Source organism: Cyprinus carpio, chromosome A7 (assembly GCF_018340385.1).
Source record: "Cyprinus carpio isolate SPL01 chromosome A7, ASM1834038v1, whole genome shotgun sequence".
Lineage (NCBI taxonomy): Eukaryota > Metazoa > Chordata > Actinopteri > Cypriniformes > Cyprinidae > Cyprinus > Cyprinus carpio.
Window position 1 is genome coordinate 14,850,201 of NC_056578.1, and position 21,550 is coordinate 14,871,750.

The following is a 21,550-nucleotide window of genomic DNA, read 5'->3' on the forward strand; positions in this document are numbered from 1 at the left end:
TTTTGTTGTGAAAACCTGGTAACCCTGCTTGGATTATGTCTCCTCACAGTTTTTGCATGTGACCACAGCTAAAACTGCCTTACACCAGCTGGATAATAGATTTACCATGAGGTCACAGACAGAGAGAGAATGTTATGTCAGTCACACCGTATGCCACCTTTTTGGTGTGTTTTTTTTTTTCATTTACCAAGCAGCCTGATAAGTACCATATCAGTGATTGCTTTAATTTTTAGAGACCATGTCCTGTTGATTTGGATGTCCCACTTGTATTTGTATGCCTCAAACCACAAAACTGAGCTTTAATCAAAATGCCACTCAAGTAAAAAAAGAAAGGCCCCTCCCTTCATACTCAGTATTCACAGTCTTTAATGAATGAGGTCACTGTGTTAACGGTTTCAAGGTTGGGTCTTAGAAAATAATACAGAACTAAAATAACATAACCACTTGAATGCACAGATGATATGTCTGTGGTTAAATCTATCAACTGTTGGATGTGTCTGTGCTGTGGGGGGAAGGGGGGATATGCAGACCCAATGAAGTCAAGAAACGATAAGGATCTTTGTATAAAGCTTGATCATAAGCAGGCCCAACTTATCTTGAATATGGGTAAACCATGAAGTGCAGGTATTCTGATTTCTGCATTTTGAATGTATTGAAGTCTAAAAACTGTTTTAGAAGAAAGAAGGGCATAACAGTCTACATGTGTAAAGTTGAAGGTGTGGACAATCATCTTGATGGTAGCAATGTCTGGAAATAAATGTGCAAAAATTGTATATTTAGGGGTGCAACAGTTTGTTACTGGGACAGTACCCAACTTTGTACCCCTAAAAGGTGCACATTAATTATGAATCTTTTGGGCTGAATAAGTACAAAGATGTCCCTTTGAGGGTACTGCCGCAAGCTGTTGTACCCCTCAAGGAGTCTAACAAGAATATAAAGAGTTTGTGGTTCAGCAAGCATTACTTCAGTCTTAGTAGGGTTTAATTAAACTATTGTTTATGATTTTGTTAATTATACCCAGTGCATCAACTAAGGAAGTGGACTTTATCGTAAAGTGTTACCGCAATTCATAATCTCTTTGTTTAAAATGGACTATCAGTAATGTTGTCAGTCATCTTACCGCTGCAGTTTATCTAGAGCCCATAAGAGGCTCTGTTAAACTGAGATTGGCCTCTCACATGTCTGCTGTGCCTCTTTGACCTGTATGGTACCACAAGCGGGCGATGGAACATTCAAAGGGAGAGAGCATCATGAGTTTGCTTCCTGTTCAGGTTCAGCTGGTTCCGGGAGCATAAAGGTCTTGACAGCTTGTTCCTGCTTATCCCTCGAGAGGTTCTTAGCGTAGTCACTAACAGGGCTTTATGCTGATATGTGGCAGTTAGGTGAAAGCCTAGAGGTCCCTGTTCTTGAATCTTGATGAGATGTGCTCTGACACGCGTTCACGTGAACCATGCTGCTTATTGCTGCAGGTCTCTCTCCTGTCAAAAAAGGCGAGTGGGGTGGTTTGCAATATCGACACAGTCTCTGACCGAGTCGTGGCAACAAAAGCGCAAGGGTAAGTAGTCGCTGGCTCAGCGTTTGCGGGGGTCAGAAATAAAGATGGCAGGCGTGTAATTTGCGTAGAGAGGCAAGAAAGGCAAGCAGCATCACGAGGTGAAAGGGATTTTCTCCTGGCCCCGGCTTGTTTTGTCCCCGCGTGTCAAATGTTCCGTTTTTCAGAATGGCGAAGCCGCTTGTTTACGGGTTCCCGTCCAAAGGGACAGAAAGGTCCAATGGCCATCAGAAACCTCTACAACTCATGCGCTCCCCAACACACCCCCCAGCCCATTGGCTTTTTCACAATTTTGTCGGCCCCTTTGCTCAGAACCATGCCACTGGTCTGGGAGAGCGGCCTCATGGGAAACGGCGTCAGGTTTTGGGTTATGGGGTAAAGGCAGCCCCCTCGTCTCCACACATCCCCTCTATCTGGCTTGTCAGATCAATGTTGGGGGAGAATTAATGAGAGTTTGATGATGATTTTTTGTCGAATGGGCCACACAAAGCCGGTGGCAGACCAAGAGACATGACTCTGCCCTGAAAAAAAGCCCACCCAACTAACCCTCCACCCCCTCTGCCAGTACCCTCAAAACCTTCAAAGCCCCCTTCCATTTTAACCTCCCCCGCCCCCACTGAACCTCCCCCTGTCCTCCCCTCTTGTCCCGGCTGTCATCCGTCCAGTGCCAATCTCCCGCTCCATGGCGAATTCCATGCTCTCTTTATCCCTCTCTCTTTCCCACAGGGTTTGCCAGGGCCGGCCCGGTGCCTGGCTTCCAGGGGGACACTCTGCTGCTCGCCTTCATCGACTTGAGACAAGTAGGTCTTTGTTTTTTTTCCACTCCTTTTTTTTTTCTTTCATTCTTCTTTCCCCTTTCTTCTGTTTTCCCCTGTTTACCCCTTAACATCCCCCCCTTCTTTCTCTTATTTTCCCCTCTACCGCCAAACCCAACCCCCTAAACCTCCACGCTAGCCTTAGTTTTGTTTCAAGGTTTCTTTCCTCAATGTGTGAGCCTGTGTGTGTTTGTATTCAATATCTGTGGTCCCAAGGCCTGGCCTGATACTCACCTTAGTGGTTTTGTATTTACCATTGTGGTGCGGAGGTGGCCTCAAGACCTCCTCCTGTTCTGTTAAGGTAAGAAATTTTTTTAAATGGTTCTAAATGGGTCATCATATCCCATTTGCACCTCTGCACTCTTGAACACTGCAGAGTTGGAGCCTTTATAGGAAATGTTGGCCTGTGCTCTGGCTTGAAAAACACAAATTGAAACACACTGAGAAGAACATTAAGGTGATGTTGCAACCAGAAAGGCCCAAGACATTATTCTCTCATCCCATTATTTATGTTTAGAGGACATTTTGTCAGCACTTATCTTGGTAACACAGATCTCCTAGGTTTGGATCAACCATGCTCTGATTTAGAGACAACAGCAACTACAAAACCTACACTTAAAACCATTTTTTTTTGGTTTGGTTTAGTTATTGCTTTTGCCTTTGTAGGGCAGTATTGTCATCATAAAAAATTGGAAACTTTATCCCATTGGTTTTATTTTAATAACATATTATTTGGCCCTTTAACTTCAGAATGAATGAGTTTCAAACAAAATCTTAGAATATTCTTTATACTGAACAGTTGTTCTTTTGCGACATTGTGGCTTTCATGTACAGTCCTGCTTGGCTGCTCACGTCTCGCATACTCCAAAAAACAGCTAAGTGATCGAGTTAGTGTTTTTGCATCTCACTGAACTTATCTAAATCAGTTCTTAAATTTGGTGAATCAATTCAGAATTGTTAAAGAAACTATTGCAATACATTGATATATCAGTTTTGTTCCCCAGTTCTAGAAAAGCAGTGATGCACGTGTGGGAGATGCAAGTTTGATTACGATCCCACTTCTCACACTGTTTGCTTAATATTTTCTTCCGGTGGAATGTGTTTCATCAAATGAAAATCTGAAAAAAGGCCGGTAAGAAGACTGCAGTGTGTGTTTTGTGAATTCTGAGATCTAGAGAGAATGGGAAACAATAATAGAGGGGGTTATAAGGGTCCATATTTGGGACCCCCTCCCTCGTTGCCGAAGTGGCCAACCTGGGCGGGTGTCAGAGACTGAGAGGGGATGACGGATGGACTGGATGCTCAGGGAGTACTGGATGAATGAGATGACAGACAGTGACAGATAGCTCTTTCTTCCACTAAAACAATTCTGTTTTGTCCCGCCTGCCATCATGATGCAGTGCCACTTGTTTTCCATTTAGTTTTTTTTTTAACCTGACTTCACCATGAAGGCGCTTGTGTGGTTTTGCTTTGTTGTGTATTTTTTTTTTTAAAGAGAAGAGAAAAGAGGATGCTGAACAAAATAGCCATTTTGCTTTTTTTAATGTCACGTTTTGCTTTTGAGATGTCATGATGCATGACTTTCTACAAAGATATCTTTCATTATTAATACTGTTATTGTTATTATAATTTCAATAGCATCCGATGGAAGTCGGTAGAGGTGCAGTCTTCTTTTCAAGCAGGGCTTTTTCAAGGAGTTGTTCTGGGGTGATCAGAGACGTCAGAACCGTTCTGTCGCCCTGCGTGCCTGGCCCTGAATACGCCCGATAAATCAACCTGAAGGGCCCGTTTGTGTCCCGGTCTCCCAGGTCCTGGGATGGGGCTGCGGGTCAATCCTTATGGAGATAGACAACGAAAAGATCCGGAAGCTCAGGGAGGGGATATGGTGAGAGGCTGGAACCTGGATTCACTCTCCTATCTGAAAAGACAAGAATACAAAAAGAAAAGAAGAACGTCCAGACTCCGCTTCAAAGCTCTTTACATGGTGAAGTGTAAAAGGATGGATGGAGGACTGACGTGATGAACGACTTAATTTGTGAGCCATGTTCACACAGCAGGGGGATACTGTTGTTTAGAGTGCTAAATACGTTTGAGTTTGGTTATCAAGTAGAGTTGATTCTTCAACCAAAATGCCTACTTGAAATTTTCAGATGTCATGGCTGAGATTTGAAAGAGTGGGTTCATCTGTCATAGCGAAATTAACATATGTGTAGTATAAGCACATGAAGAATGCCTGGCTACCTTCATACATATTATTATACAAATGGAAGTAGGTGTATTTTGTAGTCAGGAAGCAAGATGTCATACAGGAAAAAGTATGACATAAGAACTGGACTTGAGAAACGTGAAATCAGCAGGAGTTGCTTGAAGCACTATAGAATATAAAAGACATCCTTAAAGACATAATTGAGTGTCATTCCCAAACCATGTAATTTCAAAATGTGAAGAATGTGGAGGACAAAGTTTATTTTAGCAAGATATGAAGAGTGAATTTACAAGAAAAAAACAACAGATGATAAATAGACTGAGGAATCAGAAGTTGGAAAATGGCATGCTGCAGTTATAAATTTAGGAGTCTTATATTAGTAGATTATATTAGGAAAGGTTTGTGGTGATGGGAACCCTTGGCTGGCCTTGGTGTGGGAGGCCTGCTGGCCTCTGTGGTGAGGCTTGCCCCCCAGCAGTGCACGTTCTCGGGGCTGCCGCATGCCTCAACTCTTGCTCTGGATATTCTGCTTTCCCAAAATTCCTCTCAGTTTCAAGGGATGAGGGTGGAAAGAACCAGCAGCCAGACCTCGGTTGATGCAGAGGCCCTCATGGACTCAAAGAAGTGTTATTTGTTATGAAGAGGTGATTTAAATAGAGTTTTGTTAGATTTGATAGTTTTGATGGATCTATCTATTTTTTTTAATCATTTTTATCATTCTATTGTTCTATCTATGGTGCGGTCATCTATCTATCTGTCTGTCTATCTATCGCATTCCATCTGTAGAACCTTCTAACTTAAAGGATGTTTAAATTAGTTATATGAATTTAGATTAATTCTAATTGTGCTGTCTTAGATTCAAATTAAAATTGCAATTGCATTCATATTCATTATAAATTCTTTTATTGAATTGGAATCTTTAAAGGCATTCTCATGTCAGTTCTGATTGGTTCGTGACCCTGCAGGGTTCATTGTAATTTTGTGCTCTGGTACAGGTGCATAAAAGCCACAGGACATTTCTGAAGTTAAGATGGTATACCCTTGTTTGGTTGAAGGAATGAGAGACATTTATTTACATCCCTTACGGTGGTATCTCTCCTCCCCACCCTTCATGTCCCATTCTGGGGCACTGCATAGAAGAGCAGAGGGGCAGGGGGTGGGGGAGCATTTTCCTAGTCCCGTGAATTTGGGAACCATGAGGCTGCTATGCATTCCTGTGGCCTGTCCACAGGCATTATCCTAGAATTCCTGGAACGTTGTTAAAAGGATTCAATGTAAAAATGCTTTTCCCCTCTCTAACCCCTTCCATTCCTTTCTCTTAGTTTTTGGCGGTAAAAGCATAACACCAGTGACACCACTAGAGGCTTATGCTTGCGTCCTTCTGAATTCTCTGGGCAACTTCTTAGGGACCATATGATTCTAACTAGATGTCCAACTGCAGCTGTGTCTGATTTCCTCACCTCTCAGTCTTATATTGTTTTTAATCTTTATTTCCTCTCTTTTTCTGTCATCACTGTTCTCTAGTGATTGTGATAACTCTTTGCTCTGAGGTGAAATTTTGCTGTCAGGGTTGGTTATGTTGGTTTAAGCGTGGTTTGATTGTTTTACAGAAACGAATGATTGAAATGTGATCCTTATAATGTTCTGGCACCATCCAATGATTTAATACTCTCAGGATGATTTTGGAGTCTTTTTATATTTCTTCATTTGTGTGTGTGTGTGTGTTTGGTAATCGCTAAACAAACTCAGAGTCCGATCGTGACCCATAGTGAAAATATGTTGTTCCGGCAACAGGGTGCAAGGCGGGGACATGTTGGCGGGCCAGAAAGTTAAAGGCACCCTCTGAAAGGAGTTCACTGCGGTTTAAGGAAATTTGTTGCTTGCTCCCAGTTCTCAGTCAGCATCCTCCTCTGGAGAGTCAGGGAATCTGGAGAATTTCCCCTCAGTAATAAAGACTTCTCGTTAACAAAATGAGCAATTTTGTTCTCCTTTCCAAACCTCAAGATGAAGCCCTTATTCATGTAGCTGATAGCCAGTTTTCTTAAGAACATAAAAATATATATAATATAAATTTAAATATTGCAGGGTCTAAAGTACTGTTGAGGTTTGAATATTGTCCAGAGTGTGTGTGTGTTAAGTACATACACTTCAAAAGTTTGGAGTCGGAAAAAAAAAAAAAAAAAACTAAATCAATTCAATTCAAAATAACTGTTTCTTGTTTTAATGTATTTTAAAATGTAATTTATTCCTGTGATGGCAAAGCAGTCATTACTCCAGTCTTCAGTGTCACATAATCCTTTGAAAATCATTGTTATAAGCTGATTTGCTGCTCTTGAAACAAGTTATTATTACAAATATTTAAAGCAGTTGTGTTTCTTAATATTGTTGAAAGTGATAAATTTCCTCAGAATTCTTTGATGAATAGAAAGTTTAAAAACAGCTTTAAAAAAAAAAATAGAAATCTGTTATAACAATGTGAAAGTATTTGCTGTCACTTTTGATTAATGTAAAGCAAACTTGGTGAATAAAATTATTAATTTCTTAAAAAAAAAGAAAAAACATACTGACCCCAGATTTTTGTAATGTACAGTATCTTCCCTGTTGTAGTTTGTAATATAAGTTTTTGTAAATTCTCATCATTTTTTTTTTCTTTCTGATTTGTAACTAATTAATCCTCATTTTTTGGGGGGTATTGGAGGAAGTTCAGAGCAGGTTCAGAGAAATTATTAATGGGAGTGTCCCATTCAAGGAACATTTACACTTACAGTATCAATATGTCATCATATGTCATTTAGTTTCAGGCAGTTGCTGCTCAGCATGTACCAACATGCAGGCTTTGGGGAAAAATTGATCTATACATGACATGATTTTCAACTAACAGTTTCTAGTTAAGTAAAAGCGAAAGGTTGTGACCCTGCAGCTTGAAAAGTCAAAACAAAAACTAAACACTACTGAACACTGATTAATGTCAAGGCATAATGTGAACATTATTGAAGAAGTGGAAATACTGGCTAAGAGATGAGTGAGCTTGCGGAGCAAACACATGTTGCTTTGGAAAATGAAACTGAAATCTAGCTAGATGTGGGATTTCCAGCTGTTTCCAAAATTGCTGTTTGGTATTTCCCTGTCAAGCATGTGCGTTTGTGAGAGTGAATCACTGCAGTAAAGTGTCAGGCTGCTCTCTGTGTGATTGCAACTGTTACACACATAATATTAATGCAGTCAACACTGTTGTGTTTGTGCTAATGTTTATGTAGTTAAAGATGAAGAATTCAAACCAATGTTGGACCCCACTGACTTTCATTTTATGGAGAGAAAAAAAGCATTTTTAAACAAATTCTTTTATAATCCACAGAGGAAAGTAAGTCATTCAAGTTTGGAACAACATTGTGGTGAATAAATGATGACAGAAATTTCATTTTATTGTGTGAACTGTCCCTTTAAATGTTGCTTAAATTGTGAGCTCTGACATATTTTGTGAACGTGATCAAACACATTAGGCTATGGTGCTCATGTAGCTGATGCAAATCCAATTTCCTGTCCTCTTTCCACTATAACAGAGACAGAAAGGCCCAAATTAAGATAAGAATAAACTCATTTGATCAGTGAAGACTTTCCATTTCACAGTTAATAAGATTTCACATCAATTTCCTGTTATCTACTAATGATTGTGTGAAGCATAGAACTGATCTGCAAGGTTTTTTTTCCACCTTCATGGGGTGGGGGTAGATTTTAAGACCACCTCTGTCCCACATTCTCTTTAAGTGATGTCATTAGGATGAACCAGAGCCTGAGTGTGTGTTTGTGTTTTTAATGGAGCCTCTCGGTCAGTCGCAGTCTCTCTGAACCCTCATCTGCCTGGTTCAGTAGCTAAGGTCAGACAGACGGCAGTGAAGGTGCGCAGGAAAGAGAGATTGAGGATGAAACCATGTGGGCCATGTTCTTCTCCTCACCCCGTTCAGCTACAGCCTCCCACAGATCAGCTCTTTGTGTGGTTCCTTCAGGGAGAGATAGAAAGTTTGAAAGAACGAAGACTGCCACAGAACTTCAATTGTACAAGCAAACCAACTCTCCTAGATGTTCCTGTCTTTGCTTATGGAAAATAAGTAAAAACGAATGAGGAGGAGTGGAAATGTAGGAAGGAGAAAGAAAAGGAAATGACACAGGCAGTGCTCTCCTCAGACCATTTCTCCATAGTCTGTCTAAACAAGCCAGTGACAGGTGTCACAGTTTAATCGTCCCCCATTTGCTTCCTCTCAATACCCAGTGAGTGTGTCATGCTTAAATCCATCCCCCATGCTCCTTCTCAATGGCATGCTGGTGTGTGTCAGTGAAAGGCCTGTTTGAGGCACTGTCACGGGTCTCCAGGGGTCAGACAGATGAGCTGCCCTGCTTCTATGGAGTCAGTGAGGGAGCACATATTCTCTGAGCAGGGGGTTGACATCTCTCTTTGCAGCAGTGTGCCATTCAGCCCTATGAGGATGGCACTGATGTGCAATTTCTCTCTCACTCCAGCATGAACACGAACTGTCAACTGATTCCTGCTTCTCCAGCTTACCCTTTTCTGAATTTCTCTCTTGTATATAAAAACACAGTGGATGATGAGGAAGATCAAGGAATCTTAAAAATATAGTTCACCCTTCATTCACTCCCCCTCATGTTGTTCCAAACCTGTATGACTTACTTTCTCCTGCGGAACACAGAAGATATTTTGAAGAGTGTTTCAGTATATTAGGAAAGTTGACCGGATCCAAGCAACCTTTCAGTCTCTCTCTTGAAACCAACATGGAAGTGACTTAAACTGCAATTCATCGACTAGTCGCTAGATACTGGGTCCAAAATGGAGTCAATCCCATAGACACCCCCATATTAAAATGCCCAACTTTGCAGCATTTTTTTTTTTTTTTTTTGCAGCCTGGTACAAAATGTGGATTTGGTCTATATAGCTTAGGATTAGGGCTGTGCAAAAAATCGAATACGATTTTCATGCGCATCTCTTCAGTAAAGACGCTCCTGTAATTAGTAGTATATCTCCAGCACGTGCGTTCAGATCAGGGTTGCCAGGTTTTCACAACAAATCCTGCCCAGTTGCTTCTCAAAACTATTCCAAAACTAGCCCAATCGCGTTTCCAGGAGGTTCCCATATAAAAATTGCATCCCGGGGTCTAAATAAATTAAAAACAACCTCTTTTTGTCAGGGTTGCCCTGGTAATATTCACATTTTAGGGGCTAAATATCACATTATTGGTATTGGGGTCGCTTCAACCTGCGGACATGAAAAACAACCGCAGACTTGGCAACACGGTTGGCATTTACTACACAGAGCCGTAATTCACTGACAATCTACACAAAATCGATTTTAAAATCGCGGGCGATTCTTTGTCGATTTTGAAAGCGATTTTGTGTAGCTTGTCGGTGGACTACGGCTCTGTGTAGTAAATGCTGCTCCACCTGAACCAGTGTTGCCAAGTCTGCAGTTGTTTTTCATGTCCGCGGGTTGAAGCAACCCCAACCCCAATACCAATAACGTGATATTTAGCCCCTAAAATGTGAATATTACCAGGGCAACCCTGCCAAAAACGTATATTTTAACCCCGGGATGCAATTTTTATCAGGGAACCTCCTGGAAACGCGATTGGGCTAGTTTTGGGCTAGTTTTGAGAAGCAACTGGGCAGGATTTGTTGTGAAAACCTGGCAACCCTGATCTGAACGCACGTGCTGGAGATATCCTACTAACCACAGGAGCGTCTTTACTGATGCGATGCGCATGAAAATCGTATTCGATTTTTTGCACAGCCCTACTTAGGATATAGTCTATTTATTTTGCCCTTCATGACAACTGTGAAGGGGGTGAACTTGACCTGCAGTAACAAACAAGATTTGACAATAGTTGACGGTTAAGGTTTGTGTTGCCATATTTGATTGTGATGCATGTGTTGATCAATGCTTTTATATGAACCATGAGTAAACAGTGACTGAGTTGTATGGTATTCAAAGTTTTAATTCTTCAAAATATCTTCCGTTGTGTTCCATGGAAAGTCATACCAGTTTGGAATGGCATGAGTGTGAGTAAATGACTATCCCTTTAAGCTGCACTGCTTCTAAAAATACTTGTAAACTACTCCAGATCAAAACAGACTTTACTGTTGTCCAGCAGCTGGACTGGAGCTCCAGCACTTTTCATGTGCATAGAATAGAATGTATTTGTGTGTGTGGATACAGGGGTCATTTGTGGGACCCACATATCTGTGGTTTCCCTCAGTTCTGACCCTTGGTTCTGGTAACTTACACTCTAGGAACCCTGTTTTAGTCTGTTTGGATGGATTGTATGTTCCTGTGCCCAATGTTCCTGTGTGTAGAACATCTGGCTGTAAAGGAGACAATAATTGGAGAACAAATGCCATACCAAGTTTTAATTATTAACTACAAGTGGAGACAAGTAGATTTTTGTTTTTATTGATGATTATTTTTTTTAATGATTATTATTATTTTATTTATTATTACTGATACATACGGTTAAGAAATAAATATTAAGTAATTGGTGATACAGTGCAGCTATTCAGAGGTTGTGTTTTCCAATAGATAGATAGATTACAACTTACACATTTGGAACATCTTAAGAAATATAAACAGTCCATGATGGATCACTTCTACATATCTGATCAATAGAACATCTTTCTTAAACTTTTGAAAGCAATTTCTGGAAAAAAAATAAAATGTATCTTTTCCTTTCTTAGATGCACTTGGAATCTTCCTTTTTTAACACTACTTTCATGCACATAGCAACATTGTTGTGCATATTTATCTTTTTAATGTGCACAAATAGCTAATCTGCAAACTGCACTCAATGTATTATTCAGAGCACGTAGCCAACAACTCTAAGTGATGAGGAAAGAGAACGGGGGAGCGAATGGGAAGATACATGAATGTGATGTTTTGGACAGTGAACTCATCCTGGCCCTGGCGCACGCTGGCTGACCTTCCTCTAGTTAACAGCCAGAACCAGACCAGGTGTAATCACTTTCTCCAGCCTTCCGCCAGTCTTTCCGTCCAAGGGAGAGAGTAAGCGAGAAGGGGGTGGGCCAGTCGAGTGGCCTCCGGCCGACCCTGCTCGCATTCCCTCGGAGCCAGCGGCCGATAAGCTTGACGTGCTATCTGTCTCGCTCTTTCTCCCTGTCCGTCTCTCACAGGCTCAGTTAGTATTGGCTGGCTGAGGGAGGTTTGTATGGTAAAGCAGTAAGTCTGTGTGTGTTATGCATGTTATTCATGCTGGAAAGTGGGAGAGAGAGAGAAGGGGAGAGCTGACCCTCCAGTAACCTTGGCTTTGGTCCAGTCAGGGAGTCAGGCAGGATCTAAAGTCTGAGCCCCTCACCCCCGTACCACTTCACCTTCTATTCAGATCAGTCCCACGCCAGGGGCTATGCCCTTACGGGAGAGCACGGGGGTACAGAAAAAAGAGCCTGGTATTATTTTCACATTCTCAAAAGCCCCCCCCTCTATTTTTCTTTCCTTATTTTCTCGTTTTCCTCCTCCTTCTGTGAATTTCTACTTAAAGGCTTGACGGAGATGGCGTTTTACCGGTCTTGCCTCTTTAATAACCTCCATCTCAACCCTTATCACCTTCTTACCGGAAAGCACAATGTGTCATAGGCCATTTACAAATGCCAATTTGTTTGTCATTAAATAAGGTAAATAGGATTTGGTGAATTCCATTGGGATAACAAGCACCAACCTGACCCTTAGTTTCATTTTGTTTTGTTTTTCTCTCTCTCACTCTCTCTTTCCCTTTTTTGGCAGCTGTTTATCAGTCCGTCTTCATGCTGTGGTGGTCATGAGTAAGCAGTATTCCATCTGTAGCCTTTTGGTGACCCTAATCATGAGGGCTGTCAGAGTTCACGTCCATAGAGACAGCACCACGCCATCACCAAAAAAGCCTTTTATCAGATTTTATCGTTATTCATGCCCTGTGAAAGGGGTAGGAGTTCTGTAATGCTGGTTTATTGTCTGTCACCACACCACATGCACAAACACACGCAGATCCACATTCCATCTTCATTTTCCTACAGCAGAGCCTTTTTGATTTGTCCATTTCCTGTAAGTCTCATAAAGGATCTTTTCTTATAGACGTGAGACACCCTTGAAACAAATATGATTTCTGGAATCCGCCTCAACAAAAGACAGTGTGTCATACTGGTAATAAAGCTGTTTTGAATTTCCATTTCATATTTGAATATTCCACAGAATTCCAACCCATTTTAGCGCATTTTGGAATAGAGCACAATATTCAAGTTCCAGGAGTAAAAATCCCATGTTTTCTCCATATGCAAAGTGATTTTTTGACAATGACTTACAAAACCTTTGAAGACAGACCTTTAAAAAGTTATTTCAACTACTATGTGTGTGTGTGTGTATGTGTGTTTTTTTTTTTTTTTTTTTTTTTTTTTTTTTTTAAGTGTGTGTGTGTGTGTGTGTGTATGCATATACACTATCTTTTTAAGTTTAAGTCTGGGGTCTGTAAAAAGTTTCCTGTGCACACTAAGTCTGCATTTATTTTATCAAAACTAGGTAAAATAGCGTAACCAAATGCTTATTTGGTGCTTCACATTTCTTATCATCAAAGCTGAAAAAAGTTGTAATGCTTAATACTTTTATGAAGATCATGATACTATATTTCATGAATGGTTCAAAAGAAGCATTTTAAAATTTAAATCTTTGGTAACAATGTAAAAGTCTTTACTGTCACTTTTGATCAGTGTTCCATTATTTGATTTTTCCTGTAACATGAAGGCACAAATCTTTTGTATACATCTTAATGATTCCTTTTACTTATATATATTTACCTCAGAATAACTGTAATTTTTGTCAGTGTGAGTACATTAGATGACATACTGTACATAGGTCAGACACAGTATATTATTTTGACTGTGTGTATTTAAGAATGTTAAAACTCTAGTAAATATTTCAGCCTCATTCTTTATTTTCTGTTCTTTGTTCCTCTCAGCTCTCCTTGCACATTGCAGACTGTTTTAGATTCTTTCTACTGGCTCTTAGCTCTGACCGTTCTGTCACACTGCTGCCCCAGCAATAACTTTTACCTTGTCGGAATCCACAGGAAGGTAAAAGGGAGGTCATGTCTTCCCCAGGCCAGTGCCAAGTTTTTCAGTCTAACAGTTATTAATTACCACCAGCAACTCCTTTAAACGGTTTGTGTGGATTAAGCTCATCCTCCACCTGCAAGATGTTATTGTTTGTCTATAAATATTGCTCATTCATTTATTAACACTCGTTCTTAGTTGATCTGTCCTGCATTGGACCGAAAGAGCTTGTGACTGTTTTGTTGTCATTTTGACCTGGCATTAACTCCCTTTTCTGAATGGACAGGAAGTTGAAAGTGAGGCCACCTCTTCCCCTAGGCTAACGTAAACGCTGTCAAATGTCCATGAATTACAGTTTGCAACTCTATTAAAATAAATGTCAAAACAAGTCAACTAGAAGGTCACAGAGAGTATACAGAGGGACGTGCCATATCAAGTGTTCTGTGACCCAAAGAAACACCTTATAATTTTATGTAAAAAATGCTTTATATATAGCATAATTCATTAATAATAAGTATATTTATTTATTCTTGTTCTTGTATATTTATTTATAGTTGTTATATATTCATTAAAAATGTATTATATATATTTTTATTTAATGTTTGAATTTTTTTGCTTAACTTTTTGTAATACTTTTGTCATAGTTTGTAATCTGTGTGATTTAGCTACTTTCCTCAGGTCTCTATGACCGCTTCACCACACCATAACCCCCGAGATAACTCTTCCTTGTCTGAAAAGGACAGGAAGGTAAATTTGAGGCCAAGTCTTCCCAAGACTACGGCTCCTCACACGTTGCAGCCTCAGGAAGAGGGCTGTTTTCACTTGTCCCTGATGTGGCTTGCTAACAGAGCAAAAAGGACTGATAACAGAACAATGACCCGAGTGGAGTTCAGCTTAGAGGCAGAGTGTATTGGCCACTGCAACCATCGCCATCTTGACCACCCACTGACCCCAGCCTCCCTCATTCTTTTTGGACATGCTTAGAGTTCCCTCAGCAAAAGTTCACTTTGCAGTTAGAGATTAGCAGTGTCTTGTAGTGACTTGTTCTATACACACCCAGTAAGAGAACTCTGTATCAATTAAGTATTGTCACAGAGTTGAAAAGGCGCAACCTTAATCTCATGAACTCTTTGTATCTTGCTGTCTGGGTTTGTTTTAATCTAGACTGAGTTACAGCTGTCAGAATACTTCAGGCTGGAGCTTCTGCTCTGCTGAAATCTTCTGAAGCCCTCTTGAGACTTCTGTCCGGTCGTAATCATGTAGGTCTCTGCTTCTCCTAATGTAATTATATGAGACACTCAGTTGTGGCACAGCGCTACCAGCATCCTAGCAGAGTGGTAGCTAATCCAAAAATGAAAATTCTGTCATGGTTTACTCAACCTTGTGTTATTTTTATATGACTTGCTTGCTTCTGCAGAACACGAAAAAAAAAAAAAAAAGGAAAATATTTTTCAAAATATCTTATTTGCATTCCACAGAGGAAAGTCAGTCATAACTTTGGAGTGACATGAGGATAAGTACATGATAACAGAATTTTCATTTTTGAATGAGCGATGCCTTTAAGATTGTTGGCAAGATTTTTATTTTTTGTTTTGTCTCTTATTCCTCTCTCTATACTCTTTCTTCTATTCTGATTGACAGTTGCTGTTATCTCCAGCACTAGGACTTTGTCATTTGAAAGTGTTTTTGACAGAAAAGAAAGCACATGTTCAACATTGTTAATCCTTGATGATTGACATGAGGATCCTTTCCCAGCAGTTAAGAGCATGTATGTTTGCATAGACCGAGATTTGTGTTTGAGTGTCTCATGCTTGCTGTTTTGCTGGATGCTTTAGCGTAGATGGTGCCTAAGCCAAGATAACCTCTTTGGATAACCTCTGACCTCTGTGTGCTACTACTGTGCAGACTGAAATATGGCTTTTTGAAACAGGGATCCACTTTTCCCTTTTTTTTTTTTTTTTCCTCCCCAGTACCCAGATACCGCTTATCATTTTCCTCCCGGTGGACTTTGACTGATGTTGAATGATGCTTTAGTTGTTGCTCCTTCCAGTTTTTTTTCTTTCCACTGCTCTCTCTGCTTTCACATGATCCAGAACCATAGATAGCTGAGCGAAGTGTTTTTGATTCAGACTTCTCTGTGCATTATCTGTGCAGGTCAATTTTAAGATAAGACACTTTTCCTGACCTTTCTCAGTAACGTTAGCAGATTTCCCACGGAAACCTCTAGAAATTACCATAAGCGCTGATCGTATCAGAATGCATGGATGTTAACTAGGCACCTTAAAAGTTGTGAGTTTGAAACCCCCTAGTTAATTGACTCGGGGGGGACAGGATGATTAGCCCACTTTTTCCACCATTTTTATTAGCCATAGACCCAACAAATTTGCTCGTCAAAACTTTTTGCACCTCTTTCTTGCATCTCTTTTTACTCCTGTTGAAAATGCTGCAACAAAATGTTGATTTGAAGAAAATCAGGTATTGAAACACTTTGACAGGGAATCAGTGATAAATGTTAGAGACGTATAATTGAACACATAAAAGGGATAGTTCCCCCAAAAAAGGAAAATATTGCTTTATATGATGAACATATTTATGCCTTTAGTCACCTATAAAATTGTTTAATGCACATACATGGAGAACATCAAATGTGATTAAAGGAATCTCAAACAGGCTTGACATGCGAGAACCAATTAGGTTTGTTCTTGTCTGCTACATAAGCACTTTTGAGCTTCCGCAAGAACCAATGAAGTTTGTTATTGTGAATTAAGCATGTACTGTTCCATTTCCATTTCCACTTCCATTTCCATTTGCTCTCTGTATGTGCATTGATCAAATATTTGTTTTTTAAGCATCAAAGTTTTGGAGGAATTGACTTCAATAGAGGGACAAATCTCTCAGCAGGTTTCATTCAAAATATCTTCATTTGTGCTTCAAAGATGAATGAAAGCTTTATGGGTTAGGAGGAAAATGACAAAGTATTTGATGACAGAATTTTAATTTTTTGGGTGAGCTAGGCCTTTAAACTAGGAGAATTCTTATTCTTTTTGCTGATTACATCAGAGAAAACTTTACATGTAATTTGAAGTGGCCAACAAAGATACTTGCTATCCTCTTTGATTATCCTCTTGATTTCAGTTTTTTTTTTTTTTTTTTGGCTGGCATCTTTCTCTCGGATCTCATATGCTTATATTTGCTCCCAGCAGACGTTTACTACTGCTGTATCTGTATCGGATTTGCTTGTCATTCACATTTATGACCATGCACTTGAGCTCCATTTGCTGTGGTTCAAATCAAAACTTGCATACCAGCCCATTGTGACTCATCCCATGTTTAGTAGACTTTTAAAAGACATTTTTATTAAGACATATCTTGAAGCTACTCTGACAGATAACTGAGTAGGTCCTTCTGAATATACTGTAGGACAAGTTTTACTTTGGCCTTTTTTTCTGGTTGTTTTATGTGAGGGTTATTGTTATTGCTTTCTTTACTAAGCTGATCTCTCTTTCTGTGCTGGATATTATCAATGTTGCAATATTCAATTTAATTTAATTCAAGTTTAGTTGTGTAGCGCTTTTTATGATACAAATCGTTGCACATCAACTTTACAGAAAATTAAGTTTCTACAATATTTAGTAGTAGCTTATCAGTGGTGACTGTCAGTTTATGTACATATGGCAGAAATGTGCTGAAAAATCAATTAAAGACGTAATCAAACAGACTAACACTATTAACAGCAATTATTATATGATGCAATCAAACTTATAGCAAAATTTAGTAGTTCTGTATGTTGTTTCAGGGTTGGCATCATCTGAGGTCCTCTGAGGAGTTGGCATCATCTCTTCTCAGGTGTTCTGGATCCAGACTAAAGCTTGTGTAAATCCTAGTTACCCGTGGCAAAACAGAGAAACAAATAGAGACATAATTAGCGTAGCTGCTGTTCCAACCAAGTAAAATTAATTTGTTTACCCAAGCTAAAGAATAATAATGTGCATTTGATCAATTTGAACTGCAGTCCAAGATTATGAGATGCATTATTTGAATGCTTTTCCAAAGAGATGTGTTTTTAATCTAGATTTAAACAGAGATAGTGTGTCTGAACCCCAAACATTATCAGGAAGGCTATTCCAGAGTCTGGGAGCCAAATGCGAAAAAGCTCTACCTCCTTTAGCGGATTTTGCTATCCTAGGTACTACCAAAAGTCCATAGTTTTGTGACCTTTGGGAGCATGATGTATTGTAGCATGGTAGAAGACTAGTTAGGTACGCAGGAGCTAAACCATTAAGGGCCTTATAGGAAAGTAGTAATATTTTGTTACTCATACGGAACTTAATAGGTAGCCAGTGAAAAGAGACTGTAAAATTGGGGTAATATGATCATATTTTCTTGACCTGGTAAGGACTCTAGCCGCTGCATTTTGGACCCCCTGTAGCTTGTTTATTGAAGATCCAGGACAACCACCTAGCAGTGCATTTCAATAGTCCAGTTTTAAGGTCATAAATGCATGAACTAGCTTTTCTGCATCAGAAACAGGTAACGTTTCGTTGCTTGGCAGTGTTTCTAAGATGGAAGAATGCTTTTTTTGTAACATGGGAAATATTGTTTTCAAAAGACAAGTTGCTGTGTAATATAACACCCAGATTTTTGACTGTAGAGGAAGTAACAGTACATCCATCTAGTTGCAAATTGTAATCTGCGAGATTCTGTTTGCTGTTTTTATGTCTTATCCTAAATTAATAGGAGAAAATTTTTGGTCATCCAATCTTTTACAGTTTTTTTTCTATCACACTCTGTTAGCTTAGACAATTTAGAAGTTTTATCTTTTATATATAAGATATAGGGATAGAAATGTAACGCTCTTCGCAGAAAATAATCAAACCGTACGGTTCTCCACACATGGTTCGGCACGCGCTGGGACCTCAGTTTAGCTTCAATCTGACAACGCATCTGTAATATGGTTTGCTATAAATGACACGTAAAACAAACACTCTTGTTCAATGCGAATGCTGTATGGTGGAATATGAGCAGTCATTTATTCCGTCATCACCCCAGGTGCTGATAGTGCACGCATAGGTGAGACCTGAACTGCACATGTTGATATCTGTGTTTAAGCTAAACTCATTTAAACCAGTTTAAACAGTGCTCGTGCATGCAGTGAGAAGACCCACGGCTGAATGTACTGGATCAGTGCACTGGAACAGTGCATTCTCTTAAAGTGTACAGCACTTTCTTAATATTAATCAAACAGCAACAACAAAGAAATCACTCACTGCTCTTGATTGAATAGCTTTTTTAACTTTAAAATCCCTTTTTATTTTTTCACAAAAAATTTACACAGAGCAGTTGAGATAAATCAGGCAGGTTATTTGTGAATCTGTCTTTGATGGCTGGAACAATAGTTCTGCCCGGACGATAACACGGAGCCGTATAGTTAATATCAGTAATACGCATAATGCACGATACAAGGAAGTTGTCAGTAACATCGTCACTTTGAGGTACGATATCTATATCAGTAAGATCAATTCCATGCGATATAATTAAATCTAGCGTATGATTAAAACGATGAGTGGGTCCGGTGACATTTTGCTTGACTCCAAAAGAGTTTATTAGGTCAGTAAACGCAAGTCCTAATGCATCATTTGTATTATAAACGTGAATGTTAAAATCTCAGACAATTAGCGCTTTATCAATGGTAACTAATAGGTCTGAGAGGAAATCTGCAAATACTTTTAGGAATTCTGTATACGGCCCTGGTGGTCTATACACAGTAGCCAGAGCAAGAGAGAACAGATTGAACTAACCCTACAACAGTGTAACATTAAGCAGAAGTATTTTGAATGAGTTAAAACCTGTATCCAGGTTTCTGGGTAACATTGAGAATATCACTATATATTGTTGCAACACCTCCCCCACGACCAGTCTGACGGGGCTCATGCTTATAACAGTAGTTTGGTGGAATAGACTTATTTAGACCAATATAATCATTTGGTTTGAGCCAGGTTTCAGTCAAGCAGAGAACATCAAAACTATTATCTGTGAACATTTCATTTACAATAAATGCTTTGGGTGTAAGTGATCTAATGTTTATGAGCCCAAACTTTAAAAATTTATTTTGTTCATTTATTTGACATTTTTCTGGTTTAATCACGATCAGATTTTTAAAGGGGAACAGACACAGTCTTAATAGATTGGACAGCACATGTACGTCTATCATTTAAGCGGGTAGAACAAAAGCCATCATAGCAGTTATTTAAGAATTAGCTTACTAGTCTTATGGAGCGTAGCGTCCTGGAGATGTTGTCCGACAGGAGTTTTGCTCCGACTCTGCTGGGGTGCAGGCCATCAGCGTGAAAAAGCCTAGGACGCTCCCAGAAAAGATTATTAACAGAGCAATTTCTGTTCTTTACATCACAACAATAACCATTCTAATAAAAAAAAAAACCTAACAAACAAATCACTCTCCCATATATATGAAGCAATCCTTCATCCTGACACGATGATTGTCGCCACGGGTGATGTGCTGCGCACCGTCTCGATCAGGCTCCTGAAGTCCCTCTTCAGTGTCTCCGTCTGTCGCAGCGTGGTGTCGTTACCCTGGTGTAAAGCACGACCGCTCTGGGGCTCTCGTCGCCCTTCAGGATCGCGGGTATCTGCGCAGAAACATCGAGAACACGAGCACCAGGGAAACAGCGAGTGTGCACTTTACCTTCGGCTAACGTAGCAAGGATGTGTCGGACAATGGAGTCCTCCAGGACACAAATCTCCTTCTCCATGGCCTCCAGCTCAAGCTGCACCAAATGCAGCTCGAACGTGTCCTCACCTGCACTCAAAGGTAGACATACATCTGCCATTAAAGCAAGTAACAGCGAGTAAAACAATGGTAATGTGTATGAATAGAGTATTAGCAATGTACGCGAGATTAGCGGCAACCACGCTGGCGACGCTAATGTGCTATAAGCTAATAGTGGACTCGGGAAATCAAAATAAAATTAGTGATAACAAAGTGCTCTGATTGTTCTTGTTGTAGAATATGATAGAGGATATATTCACACGTTATAGAAACAAAAATTATGGTTTATAAAATGATTTTAAGATAAAAAAAATAGGCGATAAAGAATTAACATGACAGAGCTCAAACTCAAAACACATGGCAGCAACAAACAGGAAGTGAAGTGCTCAAGCTCAACTGACTTTGGCTTGTGTGAGCCTTTGGGGCTGTCGGCCCAGTTCTAGAATGCACTAAACAATGCAGGGAGCCAGAGGGCAGCCAGAGGTGAGAGGAGAACTAACGAGAAAAGGAGTGAGAGGAGAAGGCATTGATGAAGTGATAAGTGGCAGTCATGGCACAAAGAGAACAAAACACTAGCATTAGTGACTACAGAACACAAAACTAATTGACTTTGAGGTTAAGAAGGTTATCCTCTCATCTTAGTTTCCCTTCTTTTACATAGCACCTCATTCTCATTGACCTCATTAAGTCGTAATGAATAATTGTACTTCATCTGCTGGTTATTCACAAGCCGTTGTAGGTGGCTACTAGGTTACTCGGGCATAGGTGATCATTACATAACAAGCTCCCCACCAGAGCATTTTTAGATTTATTGCAACAGTAAAATTGCAAATCAAACCTTGTTTTTCCAGAACACTGCCAGAAAGAGCAACAAGCCTAAGGGGAAAAAGAATAACACTGCAGTCAATTCCCAACACCCCCAGGCTATTAACGAGAATGGCTATTCCTGCCGCGTTCCAAACAAACAAGTACGACCGTCAGAATAACTGTTATAAACCCTTATCCAAATGGCCCAGAGCGGAGTGAGAACCAGCAGTGACACTGAGGCTGTGAGGGAACCCAGAGCAACACATCAATGTGCAACATCATGTTTT

At 39.9% G+C, this 21,550-nt stretch overlaps 1 protein-coding gene across 4 annotated transcripts in view; it reads left to right on the plus strand.

The window, feature by feature from the left end:
- LOC109093705 (exocyst complex component 6B-like) overlaps positions 1 to 21,550 on the plus strand; it is a 90,769-nt gene that overhangs the window by 61,737 nt on the left and 7,482 nt on the right. For all 4 annotated transcript variants that reach the window (XM_042759862.1, XM_042759864.1, XM_042759865.1 and 1 more), the window contains one exon: positions 2,279 to 2,352. In XM_042759862.1, coding sequence (XP_042615796.1) covers positions 2,279 to 2,352 — 74 coding nt within the window. The remainder of the gene's footprint in view (positions 1 to 2,278; positions 2,353 to 21,550) is intronic.